The sequence below is a fragment of the Coregonus clupeaformis genome, chromosome 26, assembly GCF_020615455.1.
Source record: "Coregonus clupeaformis isolate EN_2021a chromosome 26, ASM2061545v1, whole genome shotgun sequence".
Taxonomy (NCBI): domain Eukaryota; kingdom Metazoa; phylum Chordata; class Actinopteri; order Salmoniformes; family Salmonidae; genus Coregonus; species Coregonus clupeaformis.
In genome coordinates, this window is record NC_059217.1 from 18,449,160 (window position 1) to 18,470,552 (window position 21,393).

The 21,393-nt window shown below is 45.2% G+C and overlaps 1 protein-coding gene across 1 annotated transcript in view; it reads left to right on the plus strand.

Moving 5' to 3' along the window:
* The first annotated feature begins 2,838 nt into the window (after positions 1 to 2,838).
* LOC121540439 (low-density lipoprotein receptor-related protein 8-like) overlaps positions 2,839 to 21,393 on the plus strand; it is a 269,383-nt gene continuing 250,828 nt past the window's right edge. The window contains exons 1-2 of the mRNA XM_045207759.1: positions 2,839 to 3,023; positions 4,114 to 4,239. Coding sequence (XP_045063694.1) covers positions 2,957 to 3,023; positions 4,114 to 4,239 — 193 coding nt within the window. The 5' untranslated portion in view covers positions 2,839 to 2,956. The remainder of the gene's footprint in view (positions 3,024 to 4,113; positions 4,240 to 21,393) is intronic.

Sequence of the window (21,393 nt, forward strand, 5' to 3'; positions counted from 1 at the left end):
AATGGATGGAATTAGTGTCTTTCTTCATCATTCTGTGTTAACTCTTATCTCTAAAAACCAAATTCAGGCAGGAGAAACGAAAATGCTACTAAACACATCACTTTTGGTGGAATTTGTGGTAATGAATGATTGCTAAGATTAAATCAATCCATTGCTGTGATAGTTTCCGGTTTGTTTGGGTAGTGTAAACAGATCTAACGAGGTATTTAACAAAGCCTGCCGTTTCTGAAACTCATCATGTTTTGGGTGGCTGCTGGGGAGATTATCCAACGATAAATCCACAACGATATGAGATACCCTTTGTACCAACACAACCGAGGGCATTTCATGGGCACAACGCTGATTTCTGATCCCCTTCATGGTGTAGCGCCCTGTAATCCCAAATGATTTAACCAGATTACTTAACCAAATTGAGTAAAGTTCTGCTTTGGGAGTACATATCTGAATATATAGCAAAAACTGGACATCCAAATATACAACCGTAAATTACTGTTTTCTTCTTGCGTATGAGCCTAGCTAAAAAATAGACATGGGTTTAGCTTGTACTGTGTATTTCCATCCCTCTCTCCTCTATATGTGCTATAGGCCCCTAGCAGTCCGTCAGCCTACCTCCTGGATAACATAAAGCTATGGAGCTAATAATAATAATAAAATGCCATTTACCAGACGCTTTTATCCAAAGCGACTTACAGTCATGCGTGCATACATTTGTTTTTGTGTGTGGGTGGTCCCGGGGATCAAACCCACTACCTTGGTGTTACAAGCACTGTGCTCTACCAGCTGAGCTACAGAGGACCACGATGTGCTGAAACTGATATATGACAGTCATCATGGTGGATAGATGAGTGACAGAGACAGATCAATGTCTGCTTCCCAAATGGCACCCTATTCCCTATTTAGTGCACTACTTTTGACCAGGGCCAATGGCAGAAATTGCACATTCTCATGTGTATTGAGAGTTTTCTTCTGAATAAACTAGGATATGGTATAAAAGGGATATGGTTCATTCACCCTGCTTATACCACTACTCATACACCATTGGGAGCTCGAGGAGGAGTGATCTTCTTGCAACCATATTGAAATATGCCTGTGGCACACTCCATTGCTGCTGAAATTAGTTTATTTGGGTTTTGTTTATCAGTTTTGCCAGGGTCGTTTTCACTCCGCGATTTATGCAGCTGGCTCCGGGTGGGTTTGTTTGAAACTGTATAGTTGACAGCTCCTGCTGTGTGTGTGTGTGTGTGTGTGTGTGTGTGTGTGTCTGCTCCTGTGTGTGCAAACTGTGCGCTCATGCTCTAGCCCTTGCCTTCCACTGCCAAATAATTTGATGCACTGATGTTCAAATCCCCTTTGTCTCCACTATGGGCTGTGGGTGCGCCGTCAAGTATCGACTAGACATCTCTCCTGTTTTTGGGGTCACGAGTTTGGCAGCGTCTCCTTTGCTCCGCTCAGCCCTCCCCTCCCCTTCCCCTGTAGAGATGGAGAATGTGCTTACCACTGGCTGGTTATCTCCGGATGGACGTGACCGTCCGTCGAGAGCCAAGATAGGCCAACAGTGAAGTGAGTCAGAACAGAGAGAACCTGGGAGGGGAGGGAAATAATCATCCTGCAGGTCTGGAGGTGCCTGTGAGTGTCAGTCACTCAGACAAACAGACATACATACAGACAGTCAGTCAATGGCCCCTGCTTGAGCTGAATGCACAACCAGGATGAGGCAGAGGGATAAGTGCCATTTTTTAATTGAATTAAGGGACCCCAAAGCCAAGGAAGCCAGGGCATATCAAACACAATAACAGCATAATAAGTGTGCAGTGTGCACACACATACTCCTCACATACACACATTGTGTATACCAATATGCATATCATTTATATTGTAGGGCTATTTGCATCGGGTATAGATTTTCAAAATGAGCAAGCAACACAGTGTCTGGTTGTTGACCATGTTGGGCTTCAGTTCCCTTGTAGTGAGTCATGTCTTCATTACGGTTTTACTATAAATGTGTCAGCCCAGACTTGGCCCATATTTTGGCTTCTTACAGTTGATTTGACACTGCTACTGACGACTCTCCGTAAGGATGGTGTGTAACTTTAAGCCCTTCTGCTCCAATTCATGTCATGTCAAGCCCCAGCTGATCTCTACTGTACAGATGAGTGTCTAGGGAAACTTCAACCCACATTGTCTGATAGATATGGAGAGTTTGAGCAATTATACAATCTGCATAGTCTAATCAATTAGTAATGTGAAAGTTGAAGTGTTGAATTTTAACTGTTGGTAGATGTATTTTGGATTCTCAAATTCAAAACAAAAACTGTCAATATCATATGTCATATTGTTGTGAGATATATTTGAGATATATTTGATAGACATAATTGATCACAAGTTGTCTGATAATCAATGTAGGCTAGTGCCACACACAGCTCAATGAAAACTTCAATGCTAGTATTCTGGTTATTGGGTTATTACTAAGCTATAGGAAAAGACTCCATCTTCATCTCCCGGGAATATACAGATCGAGAACATCTTCTGTGAAATTATTTATAATATTTTGAAGATGCAGGGTCACTTCGCAGCTGTGTATCGACTGATATATGCCTTACATTTGTTCCCCTGTAGCTCAGTTGGTAGAGCATGGTGGATTCGTTTCCTACGGAAGGCTAGTATGAAAATGTATGCACTCACTAACTGTAAGTCGCTCTGGATAAGAGCGTCTGCTAAATGACAAAAATGTTCAGTTTCATTACATTACCGCAGGCTCAATCCCGCCCATAAACGTCACTGATTCAAATTGCTACTGATGCAGGCAGGCAGGGGTGTTTCGAGCCGAGCCTACTGATCCAAGGCAGCAGAGCAAGCGAGCGCAGTGTGGCATTGCATAGCGAGTGGAAGCGCCTGCTTGCTTCTTTAAGTATATTTGTATGAACAACATAACGACGACTCACCTCTTCTTTTAAAGATGTGGACAGAAGTCGGGAAGCTAATGCTCTTACATTTGTTACTAATGGAGCTCCACTCCACCCAAGGTAAGAATACATTTTCTCATTGATTATCGGAGAGGGAATTTTCATTACAACGAATGGTGAATGGGGAAGCGACGTTACAGAACGGAACCAGCCAGTTTATCCAGCAAGCATCGTAGAAGTAGAGTAGCCTTGATGCACGCCTTATTTTCAATAGTCACCACAACAGGGAATTCATGTTTACCTGCACTAAATACTATTTCAAAGGAGGTTATCTGTGCTCTGCTGTTTTTTACTTATTCTACAACGTCATGAAAACAGTATTTACTGTTCTTTACCCAGCCTACTAAATGACAATACGCGGGAGGTAGCCAGCATTGCATGAATGACATATGGAAGGTAGCCTAAACCTCCGCTTGAGCACAACGTGTAGCCTAGGCTACGTGGAAGGCAGGCTACGTGGAAGGGGTAGTATTTCCATTATTTCCTAATTGATCCAATACATGGGCATGCTCGCTGTTGATCTATTATTCAATCAGCATGATATTTTGAGTTGGCTTGTAAGCCTGTTGTAGCCTGCATTACATTTCTTACTGTGTTAAACAAAAGGTGTCAACATTCACAAAAATAGGTTAGGCTACAATAAAATAAAGACAACAATTAGGCTACACGAAAGTCCAACAGTTCTAGTTTTGCATTCCAATTTGAAATGATTAGACGTAAATAATTCCCATATAGACCTTCTGCCAATTAAATGACATTAGCTTTTCTTTTCTGTTCTCAATGGATGTTGTGCTCATCATAGAGAGCAATCAACGTTGTTTGTCCCCAGACCGTGTTGTAGGCTAAAAACAATGTATTAAGGCATCAATTAACCATCACTTAGTAACAGTGGATCCAACCCTTGTTGCAACAACATTGTATCAATGACACTCTCTAAAACCTGATTGTATCAGTGGATCAATTAAACATCAAACAATTTGATAACAATGTTTCCTACCAAAGATAGAACACTTGTGCGGGTTGCGCGTGGCTGTTGTGTGATGAATTGGTGACATATCCCTGGCGCACAACCTATATTTTGTAACCAAACCTAAACATATATATTTTTTGTACTGTTTTATTTACGGGTTTATCTTGTTCTTTTCTGCAGGAACTCATACTGATACGGATTGTGAAACTGGTCAGTTTCAATGCAAGAACGGAAGGTGCATACCTACTCTCTGGAGATGTGACGATGACGATGACTGTTCTGATAACAGCGATGAAGAACACTGTCGTAAGTAGCATAGCACCTGTCCATGAGCAGGTACTGTAGCCTAAATGTGATCCCCATTGCATTGTGGAGGCGCCCCAGGGCATCACTAAATGTTTTATAAATAGGGTCACCAGAGCAGGTGTTGGGAGTTATTACAATGTAATGTGGATATGGAGTTCATATTGCCACCGCTGAGTGGATGGGAACTTGACTGTTTTCATAGTAAAATTATTGTATGAACACATTGAAAAAGAATGGTCTGATAGAGATAATTATTGATATCTACAAAGCTGACTTAATTGGTACTTGAATTGATTTAGTCATTTCATAATGAACATAATTTGAAGAGGCAGCCAGCAAATGATCAATTAAGCATTTGTCACGCAACTAATTGGATGAACAGTTATGTTATAGTTGCCAATTGATTAATGTCTCCCCATGTCATAGCCAATAGCAGCACTGCATGTGCACACCTACTTGTTGTCCTATGCATTGCGGGACATTTACAAGCTTGTCTAACATTGATTGGCTACAGATTAGAATTATTGGCTATTTGGTGACAACACTCGTTGGGAAAGAGATACGTTTTTTAATGAGCTGTGCTAGTGTCACAACACTGCAACAGATCTATAAACATAGCCTTAGTCCTGATTGAAGTGAGTTGATCTTGTTATTTGAAGGAAGTGCCCTCAATTACAAATATGCCCACTGTGCCACACACAGGCCAATGACAGAGATGCTGGTCCCCAGAACCAGCATCTCAAACATGACCCCCCTCTCCCTCTCCAACTTTAAACCTGCCAACCAGACTGGGAAGAGACTGTTTCCCCGTCTGCTCGCCCTCTACCTAGTCATCCCTCTACATATAAGCTACTTAGCTTCTCTCTATATATCTCTTTCTGTCCCTCTGTCCCTCTGCCTCTCTCCCTCTCCTCCTCTCTCTTCCTCTCTCTTCCTCGGGACTTGTATCCCCTAGCCAACGAGAGCTGGGTGGCATTTCATGGGGCTGGCTCCCAGGTCTCCTGTGACATGCCTGGTGCTTTAAAATGCCAGGGTCTTAGAAGGCATGCATGGCAGACAACCTGGAAGAGAGGAGCGGAGAGTGCCAGTGCCATGCCAAGCCAAGCAGGCTGGCCAAGCCAAGGAGGCTGTGTCCAATCGTCTTACCCCCACAAAGGGCATCAGCTGACAGGTTGGAGATAAATCCAATGGCACGACTGGTTGCCAAAGCGATGCCCGCTGGCGGTGCGCCAAGCTCTCCAGCAGATGCCAGTACTGCTTACAGTGGCTCCCCAAACCCCACATCGCCAGCTAAAAACACAACAGAAGAGCAGGGAAGACCGGGAGAGAGGAGGAAAGTAGGAGAGAGGAGAATAAAGGAGATGAGAACAGAGGAGAGGAGTGAAGATGGGTAGAGGAGAGGGGAGGGTTGGAGAGAAGGGCAAAGTAATTCATACGGGTAAACAGAAAATGATGTGCCAGAAGAGCAGTGGTCCCTGACATTTTGTCTTGCCCCATAACAATCTGTGCTCTACAACCAGCGCACCACCTCTGGGCTCCCTGCCTCGCCCGACCCCATCCCCACTCACACCTCAAGCCTGGTCACAACACTGCCAAGAAGCAAACTTAGCCCAGTAAACTGACCCGGCAGCCCTGCACCTATCTCAGGCAGCACACCTCTCTCCCTATCTCCCTATCGCCACTGCCAATATGACCCGTCTCTGTCTCCGTCTCAGTCTCAGTGCCAGGCCCCTCTCCAACCTCCACAGGGATTACCCACAAGCCTTTTCCAGCATTACAATAAGTCCTGCTAGATTGGGTGTATTTTGTGCGTCTCTCCTCCTCCCAGCGTCGTTCACACCAGCCTCAGAGGGGATTCCGCTCCTGTTGCCCCGAGAGACAGAGAGGGGAGGGAGGCCACACCCCTCCTTATCAGGTGTGTGTGTGTGTGTGTAGAGTACAGATATAGACAGACACATAAAACATAGAAAAAGATTCAAACTTTGTCTGGGTTATTTCAGTGCAATACAATTAATTTTCGGGGAATATCAACCCTGGTATTTAGTTTAATTTTTATTTTAGAACACTTTTCTAAAAAAGGCCATTATTATTGCAGTGTCAAAGCAGTGTTGTTTTGCTCAGCACCCCCCTCAGCCCCTGCTCCGGTCTCAGCCCCTGGCCCATTCTCAACCCCTGCTCCGGTCTCAGCCCCTGGCCCTTTCTCAACCCCTGCTCCGGTCTCAGCCCCTGGCCCTTTCTCAACCCCTGCTCCGGTCTCAGCCCCTGGCCCATTCTCAGCCCCTGCTCCGGTCTCAGACCCCTGGCCCATTCTAAGCCCCTGCTCCGGTCTCAACCCCTGGCCCATTCTCAGCCCCTGCTCCGGTCTCAGCCCCTGGCCCATTCTCAACCCCTGGCCCATTCTCAGCCCCTGCTCCGGTCTCAGTCTCACAGGAACACAAAAGAACTGAGTGTGTCTGAGACAGAGACATTGTAGCCAGAGATAAGATGTCCACAGATTGGGCATTAACGCACATTTCACGCCTCGCGCTGTGTGTAACGCTCGACCCAGACAAACACACACTCTCTCAGCACACAGTAATGCCAGGAGAAATGCCAAATATCACATCGTACCCTGGACTCAAACATGCAGGGAAGCACCCCCCCCCACACACACACACACACACACACACACACACACACACACACTTTACAATAGGGCTCTCCAACCCTGTTCCTGGAGAGTTACCCTCATGTAGGTTTTCACTCCAACCCCAGTTGTAACTAACCTGATTCAGCGTATCAACCAGCTAATTATTAGAATCAGGTGCGCTAGATTAGAGTTGGAGTGAAAACCTACAGGATAGTAGCTCTCCAGGTCCCCTGTAGCTCAGTTGGTAGAGCATGACGCTTGCAACGCCAGGGTTGTGGGTTCGTTTCCCACGGGGGGCCAGTATGAAAAAATGTATGCACTCACTAACTGTAAGTCGCTCTGAATAAGAGCGTCTGCTAAATGACTAAAATGTTGTTTTTTAAGTAAAATGAACAGGGTTGGAGAGCCCTGCTTTAGCCCAGTTTGGGTCATACTTTAATGGCAACACATCAGGTCAGAGGGCAGGGTCTTAATCAATTCACCCTAACCATGTAGGAATCCTGTGCTACCACTCAGATAGATTAAACCTACCCAACCATTTTAAAAGACTGCTATGGTTTATATGCTTCAGTGCTCTTCAGTAGAGAGAAGAGTAGAGTTATGCAAGGAGGCTGCACGTCTCACACCCACACTAGCTCTAGGTCAAAGCTGACATGAGTCCTCTGAGCTGGTAGTAAAAACATCATGCCGGTAGAAATGTGTGTGTTGAAAAGACAGGTGTCGTATGAGTCAGCTCTGGCATTTAGCCCACTCACACACACGAACACACACGTGCTGACACAAGTGCAACGCACACACACACACACCTCCCAAAGTGGGTGTCTGTCTGTCTAGGAGAAAATAATAGAGGGTTTATGTGGGAGGAGGGAGAGGGGGTGTATAGGAATGTTACTCGCCCCCCGGCAGCAGGTGCAATGGAGAAGACAGTAGACTCCAGATTGTCCTGTGAGACAGGCTGTGCCTCTGGGACACACACTGCAGCAGGACAGCTGGAGACACCTCACTGTGACAGAGGAGCTGGATACCACAGTGACACACAGAGACAGGTAGAATGGGAGCCATATCCACCTACAGTACTGCTGCACCGGAACGTCAAGCTGAGCTACCTTGTTTCCTGCGTGTCTACCTTGTTTGTTTGTGTGTGTTTGTGTTGTGTCTAGTGCAGTCCCAGCATCAACCCACCCCCTTTGCACTACCGTCCGTGGTCCTGTTATTATGGAGGAGATGATGCTTTCCTCTTGGTAACCCGAAACCATATTGTAGCGGAACTGACCCCAGTGTCATGACACTGGTTGGATAGGATACATGGCAAGGAACAAACAGGCCACAGAGATGTGATGTCAGAAAGAATATCTGTCTTCAATAGTATCATGTTCTACTACAGTACCAATACCTTCCTCTTCTGAATGGGTTTGTGTGTTGCAGTAGCGTTAGGTAATTATAGTAGAGTTCAGTTGTAGCCTTAGGGTAGAGGTCTTCACGGGTCCACCCAAACCCGATTACCCGGGGCCCGACCCGGGACCCAACCGGGCTGGGTCTGAAATTCTGTAGTTGACCCTCGGATCTGATTTGATTGTCACAGGTCTCGAGTATTAGAAATGATAACTGATTTGCCAGTAAGGACCCGTACAGATCCGAATGCAGTAGAGATATAGAGAGAAAATAGTCTCTTTCATGCTGCTGCACAGGATTTTCACCACAGTGGGCGTGTAGCTTGTTGTTGTCGGCCAATCATAAGACATCAAAGCGGCACTAGCCTCTGGCTCTGTGTGTGCTGTGGCAAGCAAGTTAGGTGATCAATGGAAGATGGAATTAAAATGACGGAATTAAAAGTTAAATGAGAAGGATAGGCTACAATGACCAATAGCCAACAGGCAGGCTGCTACTGAATACTCTGAATGGAGTTAATGTTGTAATTGTGCAGAAAGGATGGGGGAAAGCGCAGCCTATGTAACCTAAATTAGCCTACCCTGCTAGCTTCACTTCTCGGTTTGATGCAGTCAAATTGGATGATAAATAACCTAGTTTTGGCAGCTAGAAGTTAGTAACTAGTGCCAGTCGGCTTGGTTGCTGCTGTCTCTCTCTCTCCTGCTACTCAGCCACACACACACTGTATGGCCCCTCCCCCAGCTGCTGCTAGAGCTCCTCAGTTTCTCTATCCCAGCTAGCTCGTGCAATAACAGCTTCAGTTAATAACGTAGCAAAAAAATGGCCTTTCCCTCTCTCCCATTGGATCAGACCGTGTCTGGACCCGACTGGGTCTATATGGGGCCGGGTCTGGTTGTCCTCGGGTCCGTTGGGACCAGGTCGCCATATTAAAAATATATATGTATTCGAGTAGGGTCTGGGAGAGGAAAGCCCTTTAGTCTCTTCTCTCTCTCTCTCTCTCTCTCTCTCTCTCTCTCTCTCTCTCTCTCTCTCTCTCTGTCTCTCTGTCTCTCTGTCTCTCTGTCTCTGTCTCTCTGTCTCTCTATCTCTCTGTCTCTCTATCTCTCTGTCTCTGTCTCTCTCTGTCTCTGTCTCTCTCTGTCTCTGTGTGTGGGACTGTTAGAATAATGGCCTTGTATTGACACAGTGTGTTGTAATTTTATGTGAGGCTATGTGTACTACAGACCCTGTGTGTAGTTCACACTCACCATTTGCATAGTTATAATCCAATTTGTGTGTGTCTCAGTGGGTGAGAGCTTGAGAGGCAAGTGTGTGTGAGTCTGCCTGAGGATACAGAAGATCATTACTCTCTCTGTGCTTTTCACCATCTCAAATATTATGGAAAAAGGAAAGATTCAGGGAGCTGTGAAGCCTGTAGATCTCTCTATATCTCTGTCGCATTCTCCCAAATGAGGACACATTCATCATCAACAGGATGCTCTCTCTCTTCCTCCTCTCTCCCTTCTTCGCTCTCCCCACTCCCTCCCTCCTTATCTCCACTCACTCCTTTCACTGATTTCACCCCTCTATCTTCTCTCCCCCTCCCCACTTCTCTCCCTCCCCACTCCTCCCTCTCTCCCCTCTCTCCACTCTACCCCTCCCATCTAATCCTCCTTTCTACTCCCTCTCTCCTCCCTCTCTCACCCCTCCTCTTTCCTCTTCTTCCTTGTTCTCTCCTCAATCCCTCCTCTCTCACCCTTTCCTCTATCCTCTCCTCCTTCCCTACCCTCTCCCTCTATCCCGTCACCCCAATCGGCCCCTATGGATGGCACGTGAGTGCTTGGGCCTCTAGCCTTCCATTGATTTGCCAGTGGGCTGCTCTGTGGCTGTGGAGGTTGTGGTGATTTATAGGGGGCTGTGGGTCTGTGCTCGGGGGAGAATATTTCACAGGCCTTTATGGGCTGTCTGCGTACTAATGAGAATGGTCCCTGCCACAGGAGGAAAACCTGGGTCATACTGGCAGAGGCACAGCAAAGCGGTGTGTAGGGAGGGAGAGAGGGGAAGGGGAGAGAGAGAGAGAGGGAGGGAGAGAGGGAGGGAGGGAGAGAGGAGAAACAGAGGTGAGACCAACAAAGTGAGAGCGAGAGCGACAGAGAGGAAGAGAGGGGAAATGAGGATAGAGAGACACACACACACACACACACACACACACAGATAGAGGAGCAGATGTGAATAACACAGGCAGAGCCTGGAGCATGGTAGACACGTGTCACAGGCAGTCAAGGTGTTATTATAAAGGTTTGTCTTTTTGGGCATGACAATTTCCACCAGTAGACACATGGTTGACCTGGCCACCCGGCCACAGGCTCCTGATATGGAGAGTAGAGGAGAGGCAGCCTCCTCTAGAGCAGGGTTTACCAAACTCTGTCCTGGGGCTCTCCCAGGGTGCACGTTTTTCTTCTTCTTCTTCCTAGCACTACACAGCCCGCGTCTAGATTGTTTACCTGCAGGGGTCAATGTGAACCACCTATTATCAACTTGTGTCAGCGTTATCTCAGGCTTTGAGGTAACAATGCTGGACAGCAGCATTGTATTAGACAGTAGTGGAGCCCTCCATAAAAACCTCTCTCTCGCTAACCTCCCTTCTCTGTCTCTGTCTCTGTCTCTGTCTCTGTCTCTGTCTCTGTCTCTGTCTCTGTCTCTGTCGCTGTCGCTCACTCTCTCTCTCACTCTCTCTCCCCCTCTCTCTCTCTGTCTCTCTCCCCCTCAATCCCAATACATTTACATTTACGTCATTTAGCAGACGCTCTTATCCAGAGCGACTTACAAATGAGTGCATTCACCTTATGATAGCCAGTGGGACAACCACTTTACAATGTATTTATTGAGAGAAGGGTGTAACCAGGGGAATGTTGTTGTTTATTTTCTTTCCTCTGATTACCTTGTTTACCGTCAAGGTGGATTTTCCTCTCTGCCGCGGCCCGATATTGCACCTCACTGCAACTCAGCTCTGCCTGCGCAAACTAACATATTGTTCAAAGTCAAACTCCCGACACAAAAATCCTATTTTCTCTTCCTCTCTCCGCCTTGTTCTCTCTGTTGTTGTGTTTCCATTTGATCTCCCCAGCGCCTGACAGGGTATCATCACCTAATCCCCTCAACAGATTAGGGAATATCTTAAATGTGATTTAGGTTTATTTACATCCCCTGTTATAATCCAGTTCTCACTCTGTAGTCAGAGAGCGAGGGGAGCGTTGCGATGCAGACCAACATACGTTCCACTAAGAACATTCATGAATAAAAAATAGAGTTAATACCTTTAGAGGTATCTATCTGCTAGACTTAAAACCTAGGTATCTGCTCGGTGACAGAGCTACAGAGCACAGGGCCCTGTTTCTGCTGCATGTCATTGTCAACCTCACAGGGCTCATTCTTGAAAGTTTGTTTGGAAGTCAAACAGAGGTAGGTTATTTTGCTGGCCTTGTTTCCCCCCTCTCTCCCTATGCGTTCTCTCAAAGTTAGTTTCAGGGCCATAGGGACATAGAGCCATTCAATCTCCATAACCCAGACTCTGAAGATGTCTACTTTAAGCTTCACATTCTCCCTTGAGGGAATCCGACACAAATGTCTTACTATGGCTTAGGAGTGGGAAATCAGAGTTTGCTAAAAGTAGGATTTGGGAGTTGAGGTGAGGCCGCTGGAACTGTGTTGTCATTGTTGCCATGAGGGTGTGTACGAGCGTGTCTGTGCGTGTGAGTGTGTCATTCTGGGAAAGAGGGGTGTAACGTGATTTTCCAGGCCGGTCCTTGCCGAGGGACAGTAAAGGCTTTGATGGTTTGGTATCTCTGCACTCAGATCTCCACTCAGCGTAGAGCCAACACTAGCGTAACACAGACACAGCCTCTCATAATTAACCACACACACACACACACACACACACAAGCACATGCCCTGTCCTCCTCTGAAGATTCTGTACCCTTTTAGAGTGGATGAAATCCTATTGAGTCTCTCTCTCTCTCTCTCTCTCTCTCTCTCTCTCTCTCTCTCTCTCTCTCTCTCTCTCTCTAGCTCTCTCTCGCTCTCTCTCTCTCTCTCTCTCTCTCTCTCTCTCTCTCTCTCTCTCTCACTCTCTCTCTTATTTATATATATTTCATTTTAATTTAAGGGCTTTATTGGCATGGGAAACGTATGTTAACATTGCCAAAGCAAGTGAAGTAGATAGTAAACAAAAGTGAAATAAACAATACAAATGTACAGTAATTCTCTCTCTCTCTCCCTCCCTTCCTCATCTCTCTCACCTCTAGCTAACTCCGTAGTGAATAAGTCTGTTTGCGTTGATGACGATTACACCGTTAGTACATATCTCCTCTATACACCCGTAGCAGGGTTCTCACTAAGCTCCCAGAGCGACTCTTTACCTTGAGGGGATTTGCTTGTCATGGGTTGCAGTGAGAGCGACGGCGCGGCGGCCTAGATGCCCGCCCAGATTCCCTTTGATGTTCTGCAGCGCTCACGGCCCGGTATTCGAGACATTACGTAGCGTCATCGGCTGCCCTGCCAACTGTGCTGAGCCGAGCTGAGCCGATATCTAACCGAACACTGGAACAACCTCCTAGGGCTCTTTATCATAGAGCTCTGCACAGAGGGCGGGAGAGGGAGAGAGGGCTAACGGAGAAGAGGGGTTGAGGGAAAGAGTGATAGAGGGGTGTAGATGGAGAGATGAAGAGCCAAAGAAGATATTCAAGCCTTAGGAGAAAATCAGGCCCGAGAAGACGTGGATTTCTTGTAGGTAAATATCTATACGAGAGGAGGACTGTGTATACGCCCCTCCAATCCCCTCACACCCCCATCCTCAGCCCTTTTCACTCCCTGCTTCCTGGGGTCTGTTTTTTCAATGGGTTTACCCCATCAGAGTCTCTGCCCCCTGCCCTCCCTCTATTCAGTGCATATGCGTTTTATAGCTTTTATTGCTGCATATGCCTCTGTTTGAATAAATATTGTGTGTGTAGGGCTTGCTTATGCCTGTCTGACGGCCACTCTGTTAATGCCCTGTTGTTGTTGATAATGTTTGTTTTCTTTACAGCGTCGTCCCTAAGCTGCATTAAGATTTTACAAGCTGTTTGACGGTGCACTTTAACATCCCACTCACCCTTAATAAGTACCCTCTGAGGCCAGCTGTGCCAGTCGTGCTAGACTGAGACCTTTACACTGGCTTTAATGCAGGAAAACTCACTCACTCACTCACTCACTACTATCTCTCTCTCTCTCTCTCTCTCTCTCTCTCTCTAACTGAGTATAATGACCTTACCGTCTGGCAAATTCATACATTCATAGCATAATGGTCACCTTGGTCTATAAAATTATGTTTGTGTTTGATGTTGCACCTGGCCAGTTAGTTTCTCATATTGGACGAGCAGTTCTGTTCTGCTCTGTTCGTCTTTGTAGCTCCGACACAGAAATCTGCACGTAGTACATCAGCATTTCCCATGCTCACCCACTTCCTTCTCTTTCTCCTCCTCCTCCTGTGACACCACGGTGGACTGTTCCGCGTAGTTGCTCCCGTCCGTCCAGGGTCCTGTCTGAGCCCAGGTGTTGCTTTCTGCTTTGATACCCATGAATGCATGTCAGCTGTAAGGTGCCTGCCTGCCCACTGCACACAGGTGCACCCGCAGCTCACCCCCCGTCCTGTCCTGAATCACACAACTTTATTTACAACCAATGTATTTCATTCCAAGACCCCAGGGACGGGTAGTCTGTGGTGGTGGTGAGTGGGGGGTAACTGACCTCATTCACAGTCAACAGATACACAAGGGATTGCCAATGCTGGACACATTGGTCACTGTCTGATCTCGACACACTCAGACAGACATTCATGCATGGCACACACACATGCACCCATTTATACATGCAAATATATATGCACCTATGCACAAATGATACAGTACAGATGCACACAGTCATATGCACACACACTATGCATACAAGCCTATACAAGCATGCATGTACGCAGGTTGATACAGCAGCTGTTGTTGACCGTAAAGAAAATGTCTCAGGTCTGAGTAATTGGTTTGTCCTGTGTGTAGGAGATCTGGTCTGTTATTGGCATTAAACCCAGATGGCCTGGACCATCTGAACCGTCTGATGCGATCATTCAAGATCTTGTGGTTTAAATCTGTTCATTATCTAGGATTAATCTGCGACAGAGAGAGCGAGAGAGCGAGAGAGCGAGAGAGCGAGAGAGAGCGAAGAGAGCGAGAGAGAGCGAGAGAGCGAGAGAGAGAGAGAGAGAGAGAGAGAGAGAGAGAGAGAGAGAGAGAGAGAGAGAGAGAGAGAGAGAGAGAGAGAGAGAGAGAGAGAGAGAGAGAGAGAGAGAGAGAGAGAGAGAGAGAGAGAGAGAGAGAGAGAGAGAGAGAGAGAGAGAGAGAGAGAGAGAGAGAGAGAGAGAGAGAGAGAGAGAGAGAGAGAGAGATTTTTTCCTTTCGCTCTTCCCTTTTTGGTTTTCATTCTCTTGACTGAGAGGGAGAGAGAGGCGTTGAGGGTGATATGCAGAACAGTACAATGCAGTACGGTACAATCAACCAGACATGCAATGCCCTACCACTCTCTCTCGCCCACTTAGTGTTCAAAGTCACATTGTTATATTTTTACTGATTTGACATTTAAATAGTGTTTTCATGTGTGTGGGTATTGAAACAGCTGTGGCTGACTGCTTCTGCTTTTCGAGGGAACAAGAAATAACTGCGACAAACTCACTGGAAAACAATTTAAATCGACTTTAGGCGCACTAGAGCGCATTAGATACATTCGCTAGGAAGAGGTGGTTTTAACTCCATTCTAATGTTGACTTTGCTTATGGAAAACCGTCTCAAGCGAGTTAAGGGTTGTACGCATGCTCAGTTGTTGGGTCTCGAACACTGCTTAAGTGGAAACGTGAAATGGAAGTTATGGAACTCCTTTGTGTGCTTCTGTTAAGGGGTAAAGTTCTCAATGAAACTAATATTAAATGTGGAGAATGATACATTTGCATCTGTTGGCCATCACATATTAATTTATATGCTATTGTAGGCTACTGTAGCCTGCATTTGATACCATAAATGTGTTGAAATGGCGATGTCATTGCAAATCAATTTGTGCCACAGGTGTAGCCCACCTGGATCTGGCAAACAGATTTAATAAATAGCCTATAACCTCCATTTATTTTTGTTGTAGCCTTGTGTTATTATGCAAACAATAATGGCCAAGTTTAGTTAATTAAATTGGAAGTTATCAATTGTGATGATGGTCACAGCTCTATCGCAAATATGCCTAACTATTTGCATTATCCATTTTAACAGTTTGTATAACATCTGGCACAGAATAAGGCACAATTGCCAGAAAATAACATTTGTTTTTTGAAGTTCATCCATGTGTTCCTGGTGGAGAGATTTCGAGATCCTCTGTCCAACTTTCATCACTCAAACTCCTGTCGGATTTATCTGTAGTTATGCACATTCGCAAAAGAGATTTATTTACATCAATAGCAGTCAAACGAGTTAAATTGACATCCATTGTTGGAAAATAATCTGGTGGGTTTAATAAAGGCTAATTATCTTTTCTCTTGCAACATATGCAAATTCCTTTATTACGTCAAGTTAGCTCGTTTTGAAAAACAAAATTTGCTTCTTACGTCGTTACAGGTTACATCGATATTCCTTCTTAATTCGCTCGATAATGTTATGGAAAAAGGGTTATAGACACTGAGCTTTCTCAGCAGCTGTCAGAAGATGAAACCAGTCGTGTGTGTGTGTGTGTGTGTGTGTGTGTGTGTGTGTGTGTGTGTGTGTGTGTTTCCTTGTAATGTACAGTGCATTCGGAAAATATTCAGACCCTTCCCCTTTTCCACATTTTGTTACGTTACAGCTTATTCTAAAATAGATTAAATTAATGTTTTTCCTCATTAATCTACACACAATAATCCATAATAAAAAAGTGAAAACAGGTTTTTAGAAATTTTTGCAAATTTATTAAAAAGAAAAACCAGAAATACCCTATTTACATAATTATTCAGACCCTTGCTATGACAGTCGAAATTGAGCTCAGGTGCATCCCGTGTCCATTGATCATCCATGAGATGTTTCTACAACTTGATTGGAGTCCAATAGTGGTAAAATCAATTGATTGGACATGATTTGGAAGACACACACCTGTCTATACAGTTGACAGTGCATGTCAGAGCAAAAACATGAGGTTGAAGGAATTTTCTGTAGAGCTCCGAGACTGGATTGTGTCGAGGCACAGATATGGTGAAGGGTACCCAAAAATGTATGCGGCGTTGAAGGTCCCCAAGAACACAGTGGCCTCCATCATTCTTAAATGGAAGAAGTTTGGAACCACCAAGACTCTTCTTAGAGCTCGCTGCACAGCCAAACTGAGCAATCGGGGGAGAAGGGCCTTGGTCACGGAGGTGACCAAGAACCCAATGGTCACTGTGACAGAGCTCCAGAGGTCCTCTGTGGAGATGGGAGAACCTTCCAGAAGGACAACCATCTCTGCAGCACTCCACCAATCAGGCCTTTATGGTAGAGTGGCCAGACGGAAGCCACTCCTCAGTAAAAGGCACATGACAGCCCGCTTGGAGTTTCCAAAAGGCACCTAAAGGACTCAGACAATGAGAAACAAGATTCTCTGGTCTGATGAAACCAAGATTGAACTTTTTGGCCTGAATGCCAAGCGTCACGTCTGGATGAAACCTGGCACCATCCCTACGGTGAAGCATGGTGGTGGCAGCATCATGCTGTGGGGATGTTTTTCAGCGGCAGGGACTGGGAGACTAGTCAGGATTGAGGGAAAGATAAACGGAGCAAAGTACAGAGAGATCCTTGATGGAAACCTGCTCCAGAGCGCTCAGGGTCTCAGACTGGGGCGAAGGTTCACCTTCCGACAGGACAATGACCCTAAGCACACAGCCAAGACAACGCAGGAGTGGCTTTGAGACAAGTCTCTGAATATCCTAGAGTGGTCCAGCCAGAGCCCGGACTTGAACCCAATCAAACATCTCTGGAGAGACCTGAAAATAGCTGTGCAGCGACGCTCCCCATCCAACCTGACAGCTTGAGAGGATCTGCAGAGAAGAATGGGAGAAAGTCCCCAGATACAGGTGTGCCAAGCTTGTAGCGTCATACCCAAGAAGACTTGAGGCTGTAATTGCTGCCAAAGGTTCTTCAACAATGCGCTGCTTAAAGGGTCAAAATAGTTATGTAAGAAAGGTTAAGAAAGGATTTTTAAGCCTTGAGACATTTAAGACATGGATTGTGTATGTGTGCCATTCAGAGGGTGAATGGGCAAGACAAAATATTTAAGTGCCTTTGAATGGGTTATGGTAGTTTGTGTCAAAACTGCAACGCTGCTGGGTTTGTCACGCTCAACAGTTTCCTGTGTGTATCAAGAATGGTCAACCACCCAAAGGACTTCTAGCCAACTTGACACAACTGTGGGAAGCATTGTAGTCAACATAGGTCAGCATCCCTGTGGAACGCTTTCAACACCTTATAGAGTCCATGCCCAGACAAATTGAAGCTGTTCTGAGGACAAAAGGTGGGGTGCAACTCAATATTAGGAAGGTGTTCTTAATATTTGGTATATTCAGTGTGTGTGTGTGTGTGTGTGTGTGTGTGTGTACACATGTAGAGCATATGCACGTGTGTGTGAGAAGAGAGAGTGTGTGGGCGGAAGGTTATTGTATGCCTGCCAAAGGGATTCTGATATTACTATATTAGAGTCTAACTACTTGCTCATACAGGTACAGTGTATTTGACCCCCTCTCAATCAGAAAGATTTCTTGCTCCGGTGTCTTTTATACAGGTAACGAGCTGAGATTAGGAGCACACTCTTAAAGGGAGTGCTCCTAATCTCAGTTTGTTACCTGTATAAAAGACACCTGTCCACAGAAGCAATCAATCAATCAGATTCCAAACTCTCCACCATGGCCAAGACCAAAGAGCTCTCCAAGGATGTCAGGGACAAGATTGTAGACCTACACAAGGCTGGAATGGGCTACAAGACCATCGCCAAGCAGCTTGGTGACAAGGTGACAACAGTTGGTGCGATTATTCGCAAATGGAAGAAACACAAAAGAACTGTCAATCTCCCTCGCAAGATCTCACCTCGTGGAGTTGCAATGATCATGAGAACGGTGAGGAATCAGCCCAGAACTACACGGGAGGATCTTGTCAATGATCTCAAGGCAGCTGGGACCATAGTCACCAAGAAAACAATTGGTAACAGACTACGCCGTGAAGGACTGAAATCCTGCAGCGCCCGCAAGGTCCCCCTGCTCAAGAAAGCACATATACAGGCCCGTCTGAAGTTTGCCAATGAACATCTGAATGATTCAGAGGAGAACTGGGTGAAAGTGTTGTGATCAGATGAGACCAAAATCGAGCTCTTTGGCATCAACTCAACTCGCCGTGTTTGGAGGAGGAGGAATGCTGCCTATGACTCCAAGAACACCTTCCCCACCGTCAAATATGGAGGTGGAAACATTATGCTTTGGGGGTGTTTTTCTGCTAAGGGGAGAGGACAACTTCACCGCATCAAAGGGACGATAGACGGGGCCATGTACCGTCAAATCTTGGGTGAGAACCTCCTTCCCTCAGCCAGGGCATTGAAAATGGGTCGTGGATGGGTATTCCAGCATGACAATGACCCAAAACACACAGCCAAGGCAACAAAGGAGTGGCTCAAGAAGAAGCACATTAAGGTCCTGGAGTGGCCTAGCCAGTCTCCAGACCTTAATCCCATAGAAAATCTGTGGAGGGAGCTGAAGGTTCGAGTTGCCAAACGTCAGCCTCGAAACTTTAATGACTTGGAGAAGATCTGCAAAGAGGAGTGGGACAAAATCCCTCCTGAGATGTGTGCAAACCTGGTGGCCAACTACAAGAAACGTCTGACCTCTGTCATTGCCAACAAGGGTTTTGCCACCAAGTACTAAGTCATGTTTTGCAGAGGGGTCAAATACTTATTTCCCTCATTAAAATGCAAATCAATTTATAACATTTTTGTCATGCGATTTTCAGGATTTTTTTGTTGTTATTCTGTCTCTCACTGTTCAAATAAACCTAACATTAAAATTATAGACTGATCATGTCTTTGTCAGTGGGCAAACGTACAAAATCAGCAGGGGATCAAATACTTTTTTTCCCTCACTGTATATAGTGGGAAGAGTGGAATGTTCTTTATAGCCATTATTCATGACCAAACAAGTAAAAGCACACCCTAAACAGTCCATTTAACCCATTTGGTTCCACAAAACTGATGTCAGTGCAGAACCCGATGTCAAAATCCACAGATTTTAGGGAGGTTCTCAGTAATTGTAGTTTTATTGGCCATCTGCCTTTTTGTCTCTGAGAAATGGACTGTGTAAATTAAAAAGAAAATGAAAGAGTGAGAGAGAGAGGGAGATATAAAGGAAGAGAGAGGTAGAGAGAGAGGAAACGAGGTAGAGAGAAATATCTATTTTTTAATTAAGATTCCTCACAGTTTGCCTGGTTAATTTTTTTCACTTCTGCTTCATCTGGAACTCGTAAATATTTAATATTGAACAATATCTTCCTGTCCGGAGCCCCATAATCTAATTTCCCATTATTCAATTTGTCAGGTGCCAAGAAACTGAAATCCTTCTTACTTCCTATAGGTGTAGGATCTTAATTTGACCAGTTTCTCACAGCAGGAAAATAATCCTGCCGCAACAGGAAATGTGAATGTGTGTGGATTATAATTAATGGACATTTTTGTAGGGGTTGATACATGTTTAGTTAGGGCAAATCAAGCCTGAAATGTTAAAGTGGAAATTACAAACTTTAGAAGCCTTTTAAACCTTGAATACACGTTTGCATTTCCTGCTGTGGAGGACAGTTCCTGCAACAACAGGGTGATTTAAATTAAGATGCATATCTCCTTCCATGGAGTGTGTGTGTGTGTGTTACACCTTCGAAGAGCTCCAAATGTTTTATCGCTAATCAAGAGCCTCTCGCACCTGCTGCTAACGAAACAGGAAAACATGTTTCTCTGTGAACAGCCATCAGAGAAGAAAGTTTCGTCAAGAGTAGAGAAAGAGAGGTAGGGAGAGAAAAAAGAGTATGAAATAGAAGTTAGTGAGTGTGAGAGAAAGAAAGAGAGAGCTTGGAGGAATAGAGAGAGAAAGACGGAAGAAAAAAGAGAAATAGAGCTAACTCAGGATGGAAAGAAGTGGTAGATAAAACAGTTGAAGAGGAAGATAAAACAGATGCTGTTCCCTTCATCTTCCCGCGAGTGTAAATCAGTGGTGGCGGAGCTTCACTAAGCTGAGGAATGTAACGTTAATATAGGAGAATGAGTTTAATGACCTTGTCGAAACCTTTTTTTCTCCTCCGCTTGTCAGAATAGAGAATTCGAAATACTGCTGGATTACAGAACAGATTGATTGGCTCTGGCGCTCTGTCATATTTACCTTCCTTTATCAGAGAATAGGATAGGGGAGGAGAGGAGAGGACAGGACAGACAAAATGATTTGGCTAATCAGAAAACCCACTCGTGTTGTCAGTCACAGTCACTCAACATTTAAGTTCGATAACGTCAAATTCCTATTGAGCTTTTCACTGCTGAAGTACCTCAGTTACCACAGTGTAATATGTGTGTTTTGAGTGGATTCTATTGACCTTCATTCAATTCAACACATAGTCCCATTACACATGCAGGTAGGTCTCTTAAGGGTTTATAATGCTAACGTGGCTAATTGATACTAATGAACGCTAGACTCATACACCACTTACTAAATTACTCTGAACAACTGGCTATGGGGTATGCTGCTGTTTGTAGCTAGGTTGCCACGGCAATCTGTACAGTCAGTGCTTTTTAATGAGATCAATGCTTTACTTCGTTGTGTCCCAGATGGCAGACACAGGGGTTGGGGTATGAGTTTGTGTGTGTGTGCAAGTGTGTGTGTGTGTGTGTGTGTGAGGGGGCAGGGGACTAGGGCTAAATAAATATTAATGTTTGCTCTCATGTTTCACGTAATTCCCCCTAAAACATTAGGAAATTAGGAAAACATATGTTTGTGTTGGTGGAATATAGGAATATGTGTGCTCTTGTTTGTTCTCAGCATATTTATTTTTCTGTACAAATTGTACAGTACAATAGTG